At 37.2% G+C, this 15,494-nt stretch overlaps 2 protein-coding genes across 4 annotated transcripts in view; one reads left to right on the forward strand and one right to left on the reverse strand.

The window, feature by feature from the left end:
• The window catches only part of ptprna (protein tyrosine phosphatase receptor type Na), a 20,735-nt gene extending 16,761 nt beyond the window's left edge, over nucleotides 1–3,974 (forward strand). For both annotated transcript variants that reach the window (XM_086265547.1, XM_086265546.1), the window contains exons 20-24: nucleotides 861–1,027; nucleotides 1,789–1,842; nucleotides 1,998–2,062; nucleotides 2,730–2,803; nucleotides 2,913–3,974. In XM_086265547.1, the coding sequence (XP_086121673.1) occupies nucleotides 861–1,027; nucleotides 1,789–1,842; nucleotides 1,998–2,062; nucleotides 2,730–2,803; nucleotides 2,913–2,984 (432 nt within the window). In that variant the 3' untranslated portion in view covers nucleotides 2,985–3,974. The remainder of the gene's footprint in view (nucleotides 1–860; nucleotides 1,028–1,788; nucleotides 1,843–1,997; nucleotides 2,063–2,729; nucleotides 2,804–2,912) is intronic.
• On the reverse strand, nucleotides 3,180–14,152 carry dnajb2 (DnaJ heat shock protein family (Hsp40) member B2). 2 transcript variants are annotated; one of them, XM_086265549.1, is made up of 11 exons: nucleotides 13,851–14,152; nucleotides 12,553–12,648; nucleotides 12,055–12,164; nucleotides 11,896–11,949; nucleotides 11,578–11,691; nucleotides 10,968–11,042; nucleotides 10,470–10,602; nucleotides 9,435–9,505; nucleotides 8,296–8,580; nucleotides 5,012–5,083; nucleotides 3,180–4,879 (listed from the first exon to the last, which is right to left on the reverse strand). In XM_086265549.1, the coding sequence occupies exons 2-10, from the start codon at nucleotides 12,615–12,617 to the stop codon at nucleotides 5,055–5,057; spliced, it is 936 nt and encodes a 311-aa protein (XP_086121675.1). In that variant the 5' UTR covers nucleotides 12,618–12,648; nucleotides 13,851–14,152; the 3' UTR covers nucleotides 3,180–4,879; nucleotides 5,012–5,054. The 2 variants fall into 2 exon arrangements, with proteins under 2 accessions (XP_086121675.1, XP_086121674.1); XM_086265548.1 differs by lacking the exons at nucleotides 3,180–4,879; nucleotides 5,012–5,083 and having other exon boundaries at nucleotides 5,111–8,580.
• Between the last annotated feature and the right edge of the window lie 1,342 nt (nucleotides 14,153–15,494).

The raw sequence follows: 15,494 nt of genomic DNA on the forward strand, positions 1-15,494 counted from the left end.
TCCAGCTTTGCATGAGTGTTAAAAATGTGTTTCTGGAGAAACAAATCATTCACCATGGAGTAAAGGAGAGGGCAGAACTCAGAGAGCATTAACTTTATATACTTGATATCGTACTTGGATTAGTCATTTTATTTAGCCAATACAACAAATATCTGGGTAGCCTCACAGCAAGAGGGTTCTGGGTTTGAACTCCTCCAAAGAACTGCTTGTTGGGTTAACTGGTGATTAAGTGGCTGTTGGTGTAATCTAACGTTATCTGTCTGTTAGCATGTTAGAAAAATAACTGATTTACATTACATTTGACCTACCTATAGCGAAAAGCATATAAATCAAAGTGAAACTTGAAAAGTAGGCAGTGGTTGAAATGATGTAATAAAACAGCTGTTTCTGAGATGGTCGAATTGGAAAAAATTGAAAACTGTTGTGGCAAATAGGATTTTTCAAATTAACAGCTCCATACCAGAGAGATAAACATGCAAAGTTTGATTCCTGTATCGATATTTGCACGATTGTTTCAACACTCATGGAAAAGATCCCTTGATTAGCCCTGCTGTTTTTGCTCAAAATATATGACAAAAAACGATGAGTCATAGAGAATACAATGAATAAAGCTGATTAGACTTAGATTCACTGTGCCTTGTTTATACTAAAGTTATTTTCACAGTAAGTAAGTACACAGTATGTATAACCTTTTTTTCCTCCTGGAAGTTTACCTGATTAAACGCTTAAAAAGCTGAATCTCTGTATATTTAAATTTTAAATAATTCAAAAGATTCATGACTCATATTTTTTACCCCTTTCCCCTGCATCCAACCCCTCCCTCTCTTCTTTCCTCCCCACTGTGTCTTTGTGTATGTCAGGTGAACCTGGTGTCAGAACACATCTGGTGCAAGGACTTCCTGGTGCGTAGCTTCTACCTGAAAAATGTCCAGACGCAGGAGACACGTACCTTGACCCAGTTTCACCTGCTGAGCTGGCCAGCTGATGGCATCCCCACCTCCACACGACCACTGCTTGACTTCCGCAGGTAAGAAACTACCCACAAACATGCACGCAGACTGCCCTTGTTTATACAAAAGCATACAAATAAATATATGTATAAACACTTGAAATACCAGTAGTCACATTGGTGGATTTGAATCCCGCTGATCGCCTTCATGTCCATCTCTTTTCTGTGTTTTCCATCCTCCCTGCCATTTGTAAGTGTATATGATCACTTTCCGTGTAATTCATTTCAAGCTTAATCCATCATCGTTGACACTCTCTCTCTCCCTCTACCCCAGTGTGCAGGTTGACAGGTTTGTATTTTAACATCTCCCGGTGTCATTTTTGTGGTTTGCAGCTAGTACTCTGGCTCCAGTTGCATAGTCATAAAAATGAGCATTGGCAGGTGTAACTGGCTACTGCAAGAGGGACAGTGAATCTGTGGCTTCCTCTCCACTTATTCTATCCTGTTTTCACCATCTCACTGTCCTCCACACCCTCATGCAGTATCTAATTTTCCCGTCCAGTCAAATTTCCAGCTATTCCTGATCTCATTTTATTTACCTGTCACATGCAGTTATTCCATTCCTTGTATTTCCAACATGGTCACTTACTTTGTTTTCACTGTGATATTCCACAAATACTCAAAGCAGACTTTGCCATTTCTGTATTAATAATAAGATGTTTTTATTTTATTGTGAAAAGGTCAGTTGTAACCTTTACCATAAATATTTTATAACCAAGCACATTTTCCTGTCATTTGTCTTTTTCTTTCTTTTCTCTCCCTGGTTTCTACTTTTTCAGGAAGGTGAATAAATGCTACAGAGGTCGTTCCTGTCCAATCATCGTTCACTGCGGGTAAGACTGAAAGGAAGATACTCTGGTGTTTGTAGGATCACAGATTTCTGTGGAACAACAGAAATCGCAGATATACATGTGAATTTTCTGCTTAAAGGGTATTTTAAAGAAAAATACTTTGTAAGATCATGTTTGCGTTTCTGTCACTCCCACAGTGATGGCACTGGCAGGACTGGCACGTATATCCTTATTGACATGGTGCTGAACCGCATGGCCAAGGGTGAGTCAGTTAAAACAAAAACATTACCCAGAAACATTACATCCATACCTAATCTTTATGACTTACAGCCCACAGATGATGCAGTGAAAGATTTTGAGAAGTCAAATCTTTAATTGGTCTGAGTCATATTACAGTTGCATTTCCTATCAACTACAGCAGAGGGTGCTATAGTTACAAGCTGCTTGTTGAAAGAAATTAGGTACTGGTAGTTCAGACTATATTTTAATAATTACAAACTTAATCATATGTGCATACTTCTTCAGTATTTCTTGAGCTGAGTGGTTTAGCAGCTTAACTGGAATCTTGTAGAAAGAGTCAGGAAACTTGAAATGCAATCAAATTCCATCTATACCATTCAAAGTCTTATTTTACTGAAACTAATTTCAGCTGGGTTGCATTATCTTTTTCCTTTTTTTTCTTGCAGTTGTCAGAATCTGTTTTTGTTTATCAGACATGGTTGCTGTCTGTTTAGACTTCAACCTCAAATGAGACACTGACCTTTTCACTGTCTCTTGTCAGTTCTATCACAATAGTTCTTCACAAATAACCTCAACAGATCTATTTTGTGAATTTTCTACATCCATATCATCTGAAAATAGCAGATTTAGATTGATGGAGATCAGAAAAAAACTATTAGTGATGCTGCTACTATTCTTGATGACATTAGGAGTGAAGGAGATCGACATTGCAGCCACACTGGAGCACATCAGAGACCAGAGACCTGGCCTAGTCCGCACCAAGGTACATACCGTCCATTGTTTGTGTGCATATTTTTTTCAGTATATTTTTTCTAGTCTTCAGATTGTGCATCATTACCCAAATGCCTCACTTCCCTGCTTTTCCTAATTAGGACCAGTTTGAGTTCGCCCTGACGGCGGTAGCTGAGGAGGTGAATGCCATTTTGAAAGCCCTGCCACAGTGAGATGCAGCTGCTGATGGATACAATGACATGCAGACACAAAAGAATACACGCTCCAGTGGACACACTTGTATGATTCAGTCATGTATGATCATTACTGTACATAAAAATCTGCTTGGCCACAGTGGAGCTATTATTGCTCTTGCTTTTTTCCCTGCTGACTCATTGTCTGGGTGTTTAAAACATTATGGAGTCCAATTTTATTTTGAGGATTTTTTTTTCCAGGAAGCAAAAGCAAAGAGAATCAAAGTTCTTTCCAATTAGAGCAAGATTCGATTTTTCTATTAGTATCCTAAGTTTCTAATTACACATGGACTCGGTTATCAGTCGGGAATTTAACAGAAAACCTTGGTGCCTGTGTGAATCCAGATGAATATGGGATAAGCTTGGTCATGCTGTCAGACAAAATAGTTATCTTACACTCATCTGATTAAATTGTTACTGGACATTATTACCTCAAATGATCAGCCAACATAAAAGGAATTTATGACCAACACAAGGTTTGTATTGGCTGCTCTGGTGAACATATAAATTGGACCAAAGTTATAATACTGTCGAACCCCCTGTCAAAACGTATCAAATATTTATGGCTGCCATCCCAGTTAAACATGGTGTGGTTGTTCTCCGATGTAACTTTGAATGTGTTGTTATTCGTGTCCATTTGAATACTGTATTCTTTTGTCAAGTGTGTTTTTATTTCTGAGTCGTGTCTTTTTTGCCTTGAAAACATGATCGTTTGCTTTCAGCGCTGGTCGTTTCGTAATGGATGTTCGACTTGACCATGAACTACCTTCTCGCCGTCTCCCTTTCTGCACACAAAGCAACTTTGCGTTCTTCTATTGTCTTACTCAGTGTACGACCTTGTGATTCGTGTAAATAATTCATTCTGATGATTGTGTTTATTTCATGTAGCAGACCGACAGAAAATATCTATAAAAATGTATTTTTGACTTGACCTAAATAAATTTGTGATGTGATGCAGCAGAAAACAAACTCTAATGCCTTCAGTGTTCTCTGTTTTCTGGATTGCTGATTCTACCATGACTGCAAGATAGCCACTGTGATATAATCCATCATCAAGCACCATAATGAAGCCTTGAGCATCTTGACTCACTAACTTGGCTTTTGGAAACAAGATGTGATGAGCTAGAGTGATCTGAGTGAGAAACCAAGGGCCCACCCTACCACCCTACAGTATAGCAGCCTGCTTTATCCCTTTTTTAACATCAACAGACACCATTAACACTTGAAACTAGCAATTCAGATCATTAGAAAAGTTCTTACTATGGTCGCAAATTATAGGAGCAGTATGATCATTTTTCCAAAGACATCAATACAATTGGACATTTTTCTATTAAACCAGAGGTGTCACTCCCTCCTGGCAATTACAAAGAATGCAGTTTGTGTTCCACTTTACTTTTTTGACCCTAAGCTACATCTAAATTTTATATATCTTCTATGGGTTAAAGGGTTTTTATCTTATAACAACAAACACGAGTTAAAGATAAACGTATTACAACTTTTTACCTCAACTTTATGGTTTTATCTTAACTGTTAGACAGCCTTAATCTTGCCACAAAGACGCTACCACAAACTGAGAAAAAAAAGTCAGCAGGAAAATCTTTATTTTCTCTGCTTCATGTGTTTTACAAGAACTTTCTTTTTGCTTTGTGCACTGTTTTCATATTTATTAGAAACATGATGATTTGATGAAGAGATGATTGTAACTACTGTACCTCCTTAGAGTTTTCAGTCTTTTGTTCCACAATGAGCTACATACACACATGCACTCAGAGACACAAACATATTAAATACATATATCTTATAAGTGTCATTCAGCAGGTAGGAGCCATGGTGGGCAGAGATAGAAAAGTGCATCGTGGGATATAATCTTTGACCTGTAAGAATAGATGTACAAGGACAGGTTATACTTAATCAGATATGCAAGTAGGCATCATCTGATCTCATCTACTTGGAGTTTAGGGGGCAGGAGAAGGAATGGGTGCCTCAGATTCACACTGGTTCTTTACCTCAGGGCAGGGCAAGGGCACAGAGCAGCGTGAGCCAATCAGGTTAGGTTGTGAAGGCCTCGAAGTCTGAGTCTGAAACAGGAAGCATGAATCGTAAGAGAAACGAACAAGTATTCAAACTTATGTCCCAACAATATGATACTAGATGTGTTTGCTACATAACAGATGAAAAGTAATGTGTATGTGATCCAGCACATTTAAACATTAACACCAACAAGACTGAATAACCTGATCCAAGGAAGTCGTAAGTGCAGATAAACTAAATTAAAAATACAATAAAATAAAAACACACAACAGTCTATGGGACTTAACTACTGTTTTAGTTTAAAACACAATGACTAATGATGCCCTTGCCCCTGTTACATATCTTATAACAAATGGTGCATTATGCCACTCGCATAATAAGGGCTATACTGAAAATATAAGCTCCTGATCTGAACTTAATCAAGACACACAGAAACAGTTAACCACATACATGTGCAGTTTCCAAATCAGTAAAAGCAGGAAGTAGTTTTTAATGCATGATTCTGTTGTCTTATAATGTTTAAGGGTCCTGAGAACTGAAAATAATCCTTCAGATTTCCATGACTATATAATTATCAAACAGTTATCATACTGTATCATCATTTTGCACTAGCATGAATTTAGTGTAAATTAGTGGAAAATACGTGGCTGCCATATTCTAAAAAAAATAAAATATTCCAAATTATCTTGTGGCACAATCTTTATTCGTTAATTCCTTTTTAACAATGTGAAAATAAAAAGAACATCAACATGTGAGTAATCAGTAACAATTAATACAGGCTGATATATTTATTCAAGTTTTCATTTTCCTATTTCACTTTTAGTCTTCGCCGGTGCTGACAGCTATACTTTCAAGTGAAAACAAAACTCATGCAATCTATGATAAATGAGGCACTCGTGAAAAATATGTGTCAATATAAATTACAAACATAAAGCATAAAACACACCAGGGCAAAGGGACACTGCCTGTAATTAGAAACTCATTGAGACAGGCATGTGTCTTTTTTTAATGCATATTACAACATAACACTGGCAGCAGTAATTATTTTAACATCTGCATGATTTGGCACCAGCATGATTTTCTTTTGCTTTCAGCTTTGCCCTGCAGCAACAACCACATTTAAAACATTTCTTAGTGTTGCACTTAAAACATTGGCAGTATCTTCATGTTACTTGAGATCTACGAAAAAGGCATATTTGAGTTTTATGCATGAGCTCCAACACTAACTATCTTCAGTAACTCCGTCCTGTGACTGTCTCACAGACACAAACATGCAGCCCAACAAAATCAATATTTGCGGGACATGAGCTGGATAAACTATTTCAGTTACCATTCACATTAAACCCAACTTTAGTAGCAGCTGACTGATTGTCTAACTGAAATTTAATTGTAGAAAACTAGTCTGTTTATTCCCATTTACTTTTTTCTACTTTCGTTAATTATTAAGACATATAATTTAATCAAAGGTTTTTTGGGGGAACTTTTTAAAAAAAAGTATTTAAGCCTGAAAGCTGGGAAGCAGTGCAGGAGGGAAAGTCATCAAGTCACCCCTAAAGTACAGTGTTTGTAATTTTGCACACAAGGGAGCTCATCTGGAGTTGGCTGAGGTTTAATAATTCGCTCAGGGAGCATGTAAACAAATGTTCTTTGATCATTTAGCTATTATACATCCTGTAACCGGATGCAATAATACAACATTTTTAAAAATCCAGGACAGGTAACACACTGCCGTCACAATCATTGTCACTTTCTTCTTCCTCCAATCACTTGACAACACTCTCAGTCACATCTACTGCAGGAGGACCAAGGAGAATCCAAAAACTGATTTATCTTTATAATTTGTTTATAAAGCTTGGCACGTTTGCATCGATAATGTAAGAATAGCAAACACATAAGTAGTTAACATGTACAAAGACTTAACAATCATTATTTGTAGCTGTTTCAGTCACAATACTGCGATTTGTCCTTTAACTTAATAAAGTGCTTTCCCCAAACTATAATCTAAAATCTGATTACAATTTTAATGCTATTTGGGTAAAAGTGCAGGACCAACATATGATAAACTTGGATTTAATGATACATGAGCACCTCCCTACTTCAACTTTCCAACAACAAGATAGTCAAAGTGTGTGAGCATGTGCTTCACCTAACTACTTATTGCTTCATACTTATTCTGGACATCATAACAAGCTGACTGAGAAACACTGGTCTTCAGTTAAAAGTAGTTTATGTGGCAACCTGGAAATAAACCACAAAAAGTTCTGTGGGCTACCTTTGATTTTCGTGTGGCACAGTTGTGCAACATTCCCACTGCCAGAGAGTCTGAATGAGAAAATTCTATGGCAAGGTCTCAGCTGACTCAAACACAGAAAGAGCTACACAGAACGACATGCACACACAAACACCACCACACACACTCAATTTTAGACCTTCACTGACATAATGTATTCTGAAAAAACTTACACAAACCTCAAAATTCCCAAATATATTCCTAACTCCAGGTTTGGCTTTAAACCTAAACTCAAACCTTAAATTCTAAAAGGCCTTTCAAGCTTTGTTTTAGAGTTACTTAAACTGGTCCTCACAAAAGACTCAATTGTGGCCATATATACAACAGATCTAAATCATCACTTAATTCCAATTCATCAGTCTATGCAAATATCTGGCAAATTCGCGTTCACGAGCAATCCTCCACACCAGCTTGCATCCAAATGCAAAAACAATTTAAATGCCTGTGATAATGTAGAAACGTAACCACAAATCTTATCTTTAGTGTGTTCCTTTGGAGGAATGTGAAGCCTTGTCATCAGTATAGGCACTGTCTCAAATAAAGATCTGCTTAATTCACATTACATTAGAGCTGGCTGAAGGCAAAACACTGAGGTCAGTATAATAAGGCAACCCAAAGAAAGTAAACCTACAAAAACACATCATTAGGAGACAACACACCCACACTTCTTTTTCTTTTTCACGCTGCAATCACTTTTTATCACAGGTTTAAACTTATCCTCACTGCACTGGCTTAGGGGTGTAGTGCTGGCAGTTGTGGATGACTCAGGGGAGGAGCCTAGCTCCACTGTACCCTTTGCCACACTTTTGCATCCATCTCCAGCTACTGAACCCAATTTTATCTCTTTACATTTCTGCCCTGCAACAACCTCTTCCCTGCTTTGTACATTCAAATGCTTTGCCTTAGCAATCCCGCCATCTAAACGGCCCCCAGTTTTGTCACTGACAGCTCTGCCCCCACCCCGAGCACCTGATATGTAGTCGTTAGCAGCAGCTCTCTGCTGGGCTTCCATTTCTGACAGGCTGCATGCCAAAGCCATCTGTAGGTCTTCATCTTCCTCATCATCCTCACTGCCTCCCGCAACCCCGTAGTGGTAGAATGGGGCCGAGCTAAATGAACGATGCGTGGGTGAAGTGTAAGGGCTCAGGCGGGATCTGTCTGACTCAGCGGTTTTGTTCTGGAGTCGTGGCTTTGGAGTGGCCTGCTCCTCTCGTCGGCTCAGCTCCAGAGCAAGGGCCATTTCATCTTCCACACCTTCGATCAAAACAAAAACAACAAGACAGCTGTCTCACTGCACAATCAACACAAAGCAAAAACCTTAGACATAAAGAAAAACACATAACCAAGCAAAAACTTCAGGTCAAGCGGTAATACAAAAACTAAAGCCAAGGTACATATAGTTAAACAAACTAAACCAATAACTAAAACTATGTGAAAAACATTTCCGCAGACTGAAAAAACATGATTAAGACTATAAAAGAAAAAATAAAACTAACTGAAATTATTTTATGAAAAATATCAAGCAAATATCCTTAGTATTTGTTAAACTTGTAAAATTACATTCATCGGTGCTGATGAGGCACTTATGAAGTTATTTATTGAGACTTCGGATGTCTACAAGACTAAGAGTTAATTGCTTTCAAAAGGTTCAGTGTTTTTATTGTAATATCTATACTAATTTTCCTGAAATTTTGCCTTTGGCACATGTCCTCAATTGAATATGATTAAACTAACACTGAAAGTCATAAAAACTAAACTAAAACTAAACCTTGTTAAAAATTAAACTAAACTTAAAAAGCAAACCTACTCTGGGAACTGACTCAAAAAAACCTGAATTAAAAATAACAAAAATATTAAAGATAAGAATAAGATCGATTAAATACAAACTGAAACCTCGTCTGTTTTTTAACACATTTCCCTGCTTGCATTGAAATCTTTTGAATAAGCAGCACTGCATTTTGACACAATTGTGGTTGTATTAGAAAAAGTTGACACTGAATTTGTGTTTTCAGGTTAAAGCAAATAAGCACCAGAAAAAAGTTTGGTTTTTTTTAGTTTTTCTTTTTTTTTAAAATCTCAATTCATTTATTCCGTCAGCATTGTCTCACCATTAATTAGAACACTTTTCAACACACCATCCTCCTCAATCTCTATTCTTTCCTGCCCATTCTCCTTTATCCTGTAGGAAAGACAAATACAGACATAAGTGGAATTATTTAAAAGCCACCACCATTTCTAGTGCCTCTGTGTTTGTGCAAGTGCGTAACCAGTCTTAGGGCTGAAAAATTACAGCCAAAAAATATTTTGATTAACACTATAATCATGATTATCTACCACAATTACTCGCTTTCATTTTAGTGACACAAATACACTGCCACATAAAGATAAGAAGGCTTTCACATCTATGCTTTGGACTGTCTACAAGGCTTGTAGACAGTCCCTTTGATTCATTTCAGAAGAAGAAGAATATAAACTGATAACGAGGGCACTGCTTTCACTTTGACATTGCACTATATTCCTGTTAATTAGGCTTACCCTCTGGCATTTTGCATACAGTGCAAGTTTTACCCCTTTAGAAAAACACAGATCTATAGAGAAACGAAATGAGACTGTGTTGGTATTTCCACTACATCTTTGTGAGCTTAAATAATATGCTGTATGCAATGTACAGCCTCACTTTTATGGATTTCTGAATTGATATTGGACAAGACATGTCATCAACCTCTACAATGCCTTTCAGGCTCTTCATGCAATTTTCATACTGCAGTGTGAATGCTGCATTTTTAGGTAGGTGTACACATTCATTTTGTTGCTTTGTAGTTCCAACACAACTTTATGGTGCCCTTTGCATATGATTTGTTCTTTGCTCTAAATCTAAAGTATTCCCAAACAATAGATGACGATCTGCTTCTAGGGACAATCTATTGAGACAAATACAATTCAAACATGCACATATGCACTGCTCTTATTCAGCAACCACAGTCACATCAAGATAATTCTTAAAACGCTGGAATGTGAAACTGTTTACTGGTGCTAAATTTAATATATTCTTCAATTAATTTTTCACGTTTTGCTTTGAAGATAATACACTTGAATATGTACTTCCTTTGCTGCATAATAGGAATTGATAAGGAATTCCATACTTCTTGGTGGTGGTGCGTTTTCCATTTATGATGCGAGTGGAAGTAGAAACTGATCTAAAGTTGCCCATCCCTCCACCCATGCTGTCCATCCCATCCAGACCACCCAAGGTAGTGGAGAAAGAGGAGAATTCAACTGTAGAGAGTCAAACAATCAAAAAGAGGAGAGGAAAGCAATATTCGTTTTTAATGTATCTAAACCATCTCCTGATATTAATTCTTTTAAGTATTTTTTAAACTAACAAGTGAAACTCTTGATATTAACAATATCAAATATCATTAATCTGGCATTTGTTGATGACATACAACACAAAAAGTTATAACCCCTCTTTCTGTGAGACACTCCTGGCAACCACTGATGATAGAAACAGCTTATAATAGAAGTTTAACTGCGTAGAATTGCATTAATTACCAGTAAAGTAAAGCTGAAAGGAAAAACTACATGGGAAAATCCTCTTCAATCCTCTGCAAACAGTTTACTTATAATATTTACTTCTTTACCTCCTCCTGATGGAAAAGAGAAGAATCGCCCCGGGCTGAGACGAGACGATGAGCTTCCAAATGAGGAGAAGTCATCTGAGTGAGAGACAAAGACGTGCAAGTACATAAAAATACAACAGTAATGGACAATACCTCCCACCCAGTCCATGACGTGCTGGCCAGTCACAGGAGTGCGTTCAGAGACAGACTGAGATTACCCAAATTCACCACTAAATGAAGCAGGAAACAATTCCTGCATGTGGCTATCTGCCTGTACAGCTCTAATGTACAGTACATAGTGCAATAGTTACTCCATTTTGCAGTGAAAATAACAAATAGCAGTTTAGAGGTTTTACTGTTGAGTTTAGAGTAGAATGTCGACCATTTATATTTAATCTCTGTAATATTCTGGATATTTATTATTGAGCTACTCCTCTATATTCAAGCTATTTCTTATATTTGTAACTTTGGAATATATTGTAGCATTTAATTTAGTTCAGTTACAGTAGACCTAAGACAAATTACTCTCATCATATTTTTTTATTTTACGTCTAGACTGAATAAATAAATGTTAGTATTAGTTTCTGAACTAACAGCAGATGAACCCCACCCCAATATATGTTTGACTTACCGAAGAAGCTGGCAAAGGGATCCTGTCCACCAAAGAATTCTCTGAACACCTCATCTGGGCTGCGGAATGTGAAGGTGAAGCCAGGCATTTCTGTAAAGTCTGAGCTGGAGGAACCTGAGAAACCAACATGTCACAGTCAGGAGCGAAAAGGAAAAATTAGGACTAACGTAAAGGAGAAGGAGCAAGTAGGAAGGGTAGGTAATAGTAGTAAGAAAATTACCCAAACACATTTTTTTCTTAAACTGTAGCAATTAGAAGATTGCTAATGATTACTATAATGGATGCAACAATATCACAGATTTTTTTATATATTTATACCTGTGTGTCGCATTCTGTCATTTCCATATCTGTCGTATGCATCACGTTTGCTCTCTGTCGAAAAGGAAAAAATTACCCACGGAAATCAATATCCGTACACATATACATCTACAGTATACCTTGTACATATTAGACCAGTTGTCATCTATGGCGACTTACTGTCAGACAGGACTTCATAGGCCTCAGCGACTTCTTTGAACTTTTTTTCTGCTTCCTCCTTGTTGTCTGGATTTTTGTCAGGATGCCATTTCAAGGCCAATTTCCGGTACCTGAAAACACAAACAACATCAAACATCCATGCTTATATATAAATAACCACACACATAATGAAGTCTAGTTCTTAAACCTCCATCTATGAGATATGAGCTTATTTAGTGACATAATATGATAATACATCTTTGCCCTGAAAAGCAATTTTTTTTGGACTGAAATTAAACTCAAAAAGTTTTTCTAAAGTTTGTAAACTCTTAAAAAATAAACACACAAAAGCACATACTGGCAGTGGCCTCAGTTTTTCAGTGCTTACATAACCTTGCTATCTAAAGTAGGTTTTCACACTTCAAATATATCTTCAGATATATTTTTTTTTACTCAAGTGAACTTTTTGTTACTTATGACTATATTTTCTAACACTTGAAATAGTCCCAGGATACTTACGCTTTCTTGATGTCATCCTGAGTGGCTGTTTTGGACACTCCCAAGATGCTATAGTAGTCCACCATGTCACCTCCTGTAACTCCTCAAAACACCACACTTTGAAAGAAAAATACAAATACGAGTTTTGTTTGGTCAGAAATTAAAAGCACCAATGTGTGTGGATGTACAGCTTCTGCATCATTTTTAAAAATGCTCCTCTTGACTAAAAAAAACTTTTGTATCTATGGAACCAAGTAGATTTTAAATAATGCTTAATCACCATTGTAGTGGAGGTTATATGAGCTCAATGGATCTATTGGAAACAGTAAAACGACTCTAAAACATGTATTTAGAAGCTGGAAAATTATATCCCCCTAAATTTACTTAAATTATGATTTCACTAAGACAGTGCTGCTCAAACTGTTCAACAGCTGTATTACTGTAGGACTCATGAGTTGAACTACACTGAGTTTAAAGCTACATTAGTTTTAAGAATGCTTTTTAACTTTAGTTAAGTATTATTAATCAGCACTTTAAAGCTAGAATATGACATTAGTGTGGAAGCAGTATGGTTAGTAATGTTTTCATTTTTAACTAAACAATTAGCAACTTGTATGTGATGCATGCATAAAAGGACAGACACTTTAATCTATAGATATTTTAAAGCCAAATACATTCTCTTAACTAGTCTAAAAAAACTCCTTTAGGTCCTTTTATAATATGAAATTTCCAACAAATATATTGAGTTTGAAAGAGTAAATAAAAACCTAATCAGCAGACTTCACTGAATCATAAATTTACCTGTTATAAACTACTTCAGAACGGTCACATGAAAGCATCAAGCCTGTTATCTTTAAAAAAAAAAAAAAAAAAAAAAGGATCTTGGCACAGTCAGCTGTTCTATAATAGCCACAGACGACACCCTAACCGAGATGCCAGTCTCATTTGTAATCGTTTCGGGGCTGAAGGGGACTTCCGAACTGAGGTGAAACAACTAAATCTAACTTTCTTTGCCCCTTCAGGATGAGCCATGCACTCATACAAGCCTCATTACTATGTTATTTCTAGCGCCAAGGCATTTGTCAACTGCTGCAGTGCTGACATGACTGCAGGCCTTATAGACGCTTAAATACAGGGACAGATGAACTTGGAGGCACAGGTGCTGTGCTATTCGAGTATTGACATTAGGGCACAATTAACATCATTTGGTATTTCGGTAGCACATCTCCTTTTATGGTAAAGTTGGACATCTGTCATAAATTGCAGCACCTATTTGGATAGGCACAAGTTGTTACGCCTAACCTCGGCAATGGACCTACCTTAGGAGTGTTTTGGCCTAATGAGTGAGCAGTTTAGCCGTCTGTCCACCAGTTTGGAGCGACAATGAATTAGTTGTTATAGCGGTCCTTCTGGACTACACTCCCCCTCTTTTTCTTCTCCTTTGTTGACAGCCGTACAGGCACCTCCCCTGTTTTCGGCCTGTTTCTTCACCGCAAATATTTTCCACCAAGCCAATATGACTGTAACCTAGCGTTAGGGTCTGCGCTGAAGTCCCCACCGAGATAGCATGCGCGCAGTCAGCTGTGTTTGTCCCTAGTGCTCCTCTGCCCCACGCGCTACGTCACCGCGAGCGCATAGAAAAAAATAGAGCGCCTAGAAAATGCCAGCGTTTGGAAACGTCACCGGGCCCGCCCTGCATGCCTCAGCGCCCGCCTGTTGCTCCGTGATAATGCTTTAACCTCTAAACATAAACATATGCCAAAACCTAGAAACTATTTTTTTCTTTTTAAATATAGATCACCCAATCATCGCAGAAATTACTAAATAATTTACAGTCGAGCGGGGAAACGAGGAAACGATTTTACTACAGTCCAGTTGTAATTCTGACATCCCGCTATACTTTATTAGTAGGTAATCATATAGGTAGATTATAGAAATTAGGTTTCCAGTTTAGCACGTGATTAATCGGTAGAGTCATTGATCTGGATCACACAATGAGGACATCATGTAATATCAGAGTTATGTGGACTGCTCAGCTTTGTGTAATCAAACCTCCTAGGCCATGTTATGAATAGTAAAGTGTAGAAGACCGCCTCCTGGTGGGCAGATGGGTACTGCAGGTGGGATGTCAAAGAAAGATCTAGATATTTTTTTAAGTGAATATTGTAAATAAGAGTGAAAAAATATATGAAACTTTTAGGACTTGATATTGGCATTTAAAATAGTTTAATGAATAAATTAGATTCATTTTGTAATTTAAGTTATTTGTTAATCTGATGTCTGTTTTTTGTTAATCTGATCTTTGATGGGGGACCTTGGATCGTAATTGAAGTGGGCTCGACTTCACATCAAATCAGTTTGTTTAGGAGAATAAATTACACAGGAAAATAATTTGGTCCAATATAAGACTATTATGTTGATCGGAGGACATAAAAACTTGAAGGGCAGACAATTTCACCTACACCAACCTCGACTTTTTATCCGTGTCCCTTTGTTTTCACCTGCTGGCCTAAGGAAAAAGTACAGGAAGCAGGAGTAAATCGTAAACGCCTACTGGTCACTCAGCTTGGCATGAAGAGAAGCAGGAAACTGAACAGAGCCTGGAATTTCTTTTCTAAAAGTGAAGTGGAGCTGCCCAGAAACATGGGAAGAAAAACAAAAGCAGGATTGTGTATATCAAGTTTAAAAAGAAGTATATGATAAATTATGTAATGTGTCAAAACAGTGTTTCAGATGTCTCTGGATTTGCTAATACTACCTCTCACCATAATGCTGATAAAATATCTTCTTCCACTTTGAAAGCCCGAAACTTGTTAAAAATAAATATGTATAATTGATAACTTCAATTATTAGCATTTGAACTAGAAAAGTACTCAACTATTGCAGTATTACACACTTAAGTTATACAGTTGCTAACATAGCCTGGTTAAGCAGATCAAGAATGTCCACAACTTCACACGACA

Source organism: Aulonocara sp. 'chitande type north' Nkhata Bay, linkage group LG16 (genome assembly GCF_057382095.1).
Source record: "Aulonocara sp. 'chitande type north' Nkhata Bay isolate Kocher_YH1m ecotype deep benthic linkage group LG16, A_spYH_male_GT1.1, whole genome shotgun sequence".
Taxonomy (NCBI): Eukaryota; Metazoa; Chordata; class Actinopteri; order Cichliformes; family Cichlidae; genus Aulonocara; species Aulonocara sp. 'chitande type north' Nkhata Bay.

Bases quoted from the DNA above. Each gene is read 5' to 3' on its own strand.
- dnajb2 (XM_086265548.1), bottom strand. From the start codon at position 12,617: ATGGTGGACTACTATAGCATCTTGGGAGTGTCCAAAACAGCCACTCAG. The intron at 11,692-11,895 runs GTATAAATATAT...TTGGTTTCTCAG, and splicing joins TGACAGAATGCGACACACAG to GTTCCTCCAGCTCAGACTTT. The intron at 9,506-10,469 runs GTATGGAATTCC...TCTTTCCTACAG, and splicing joins AAACGCACCACCACCAAGAA to GATAAAGGAGAATGGGCAGG.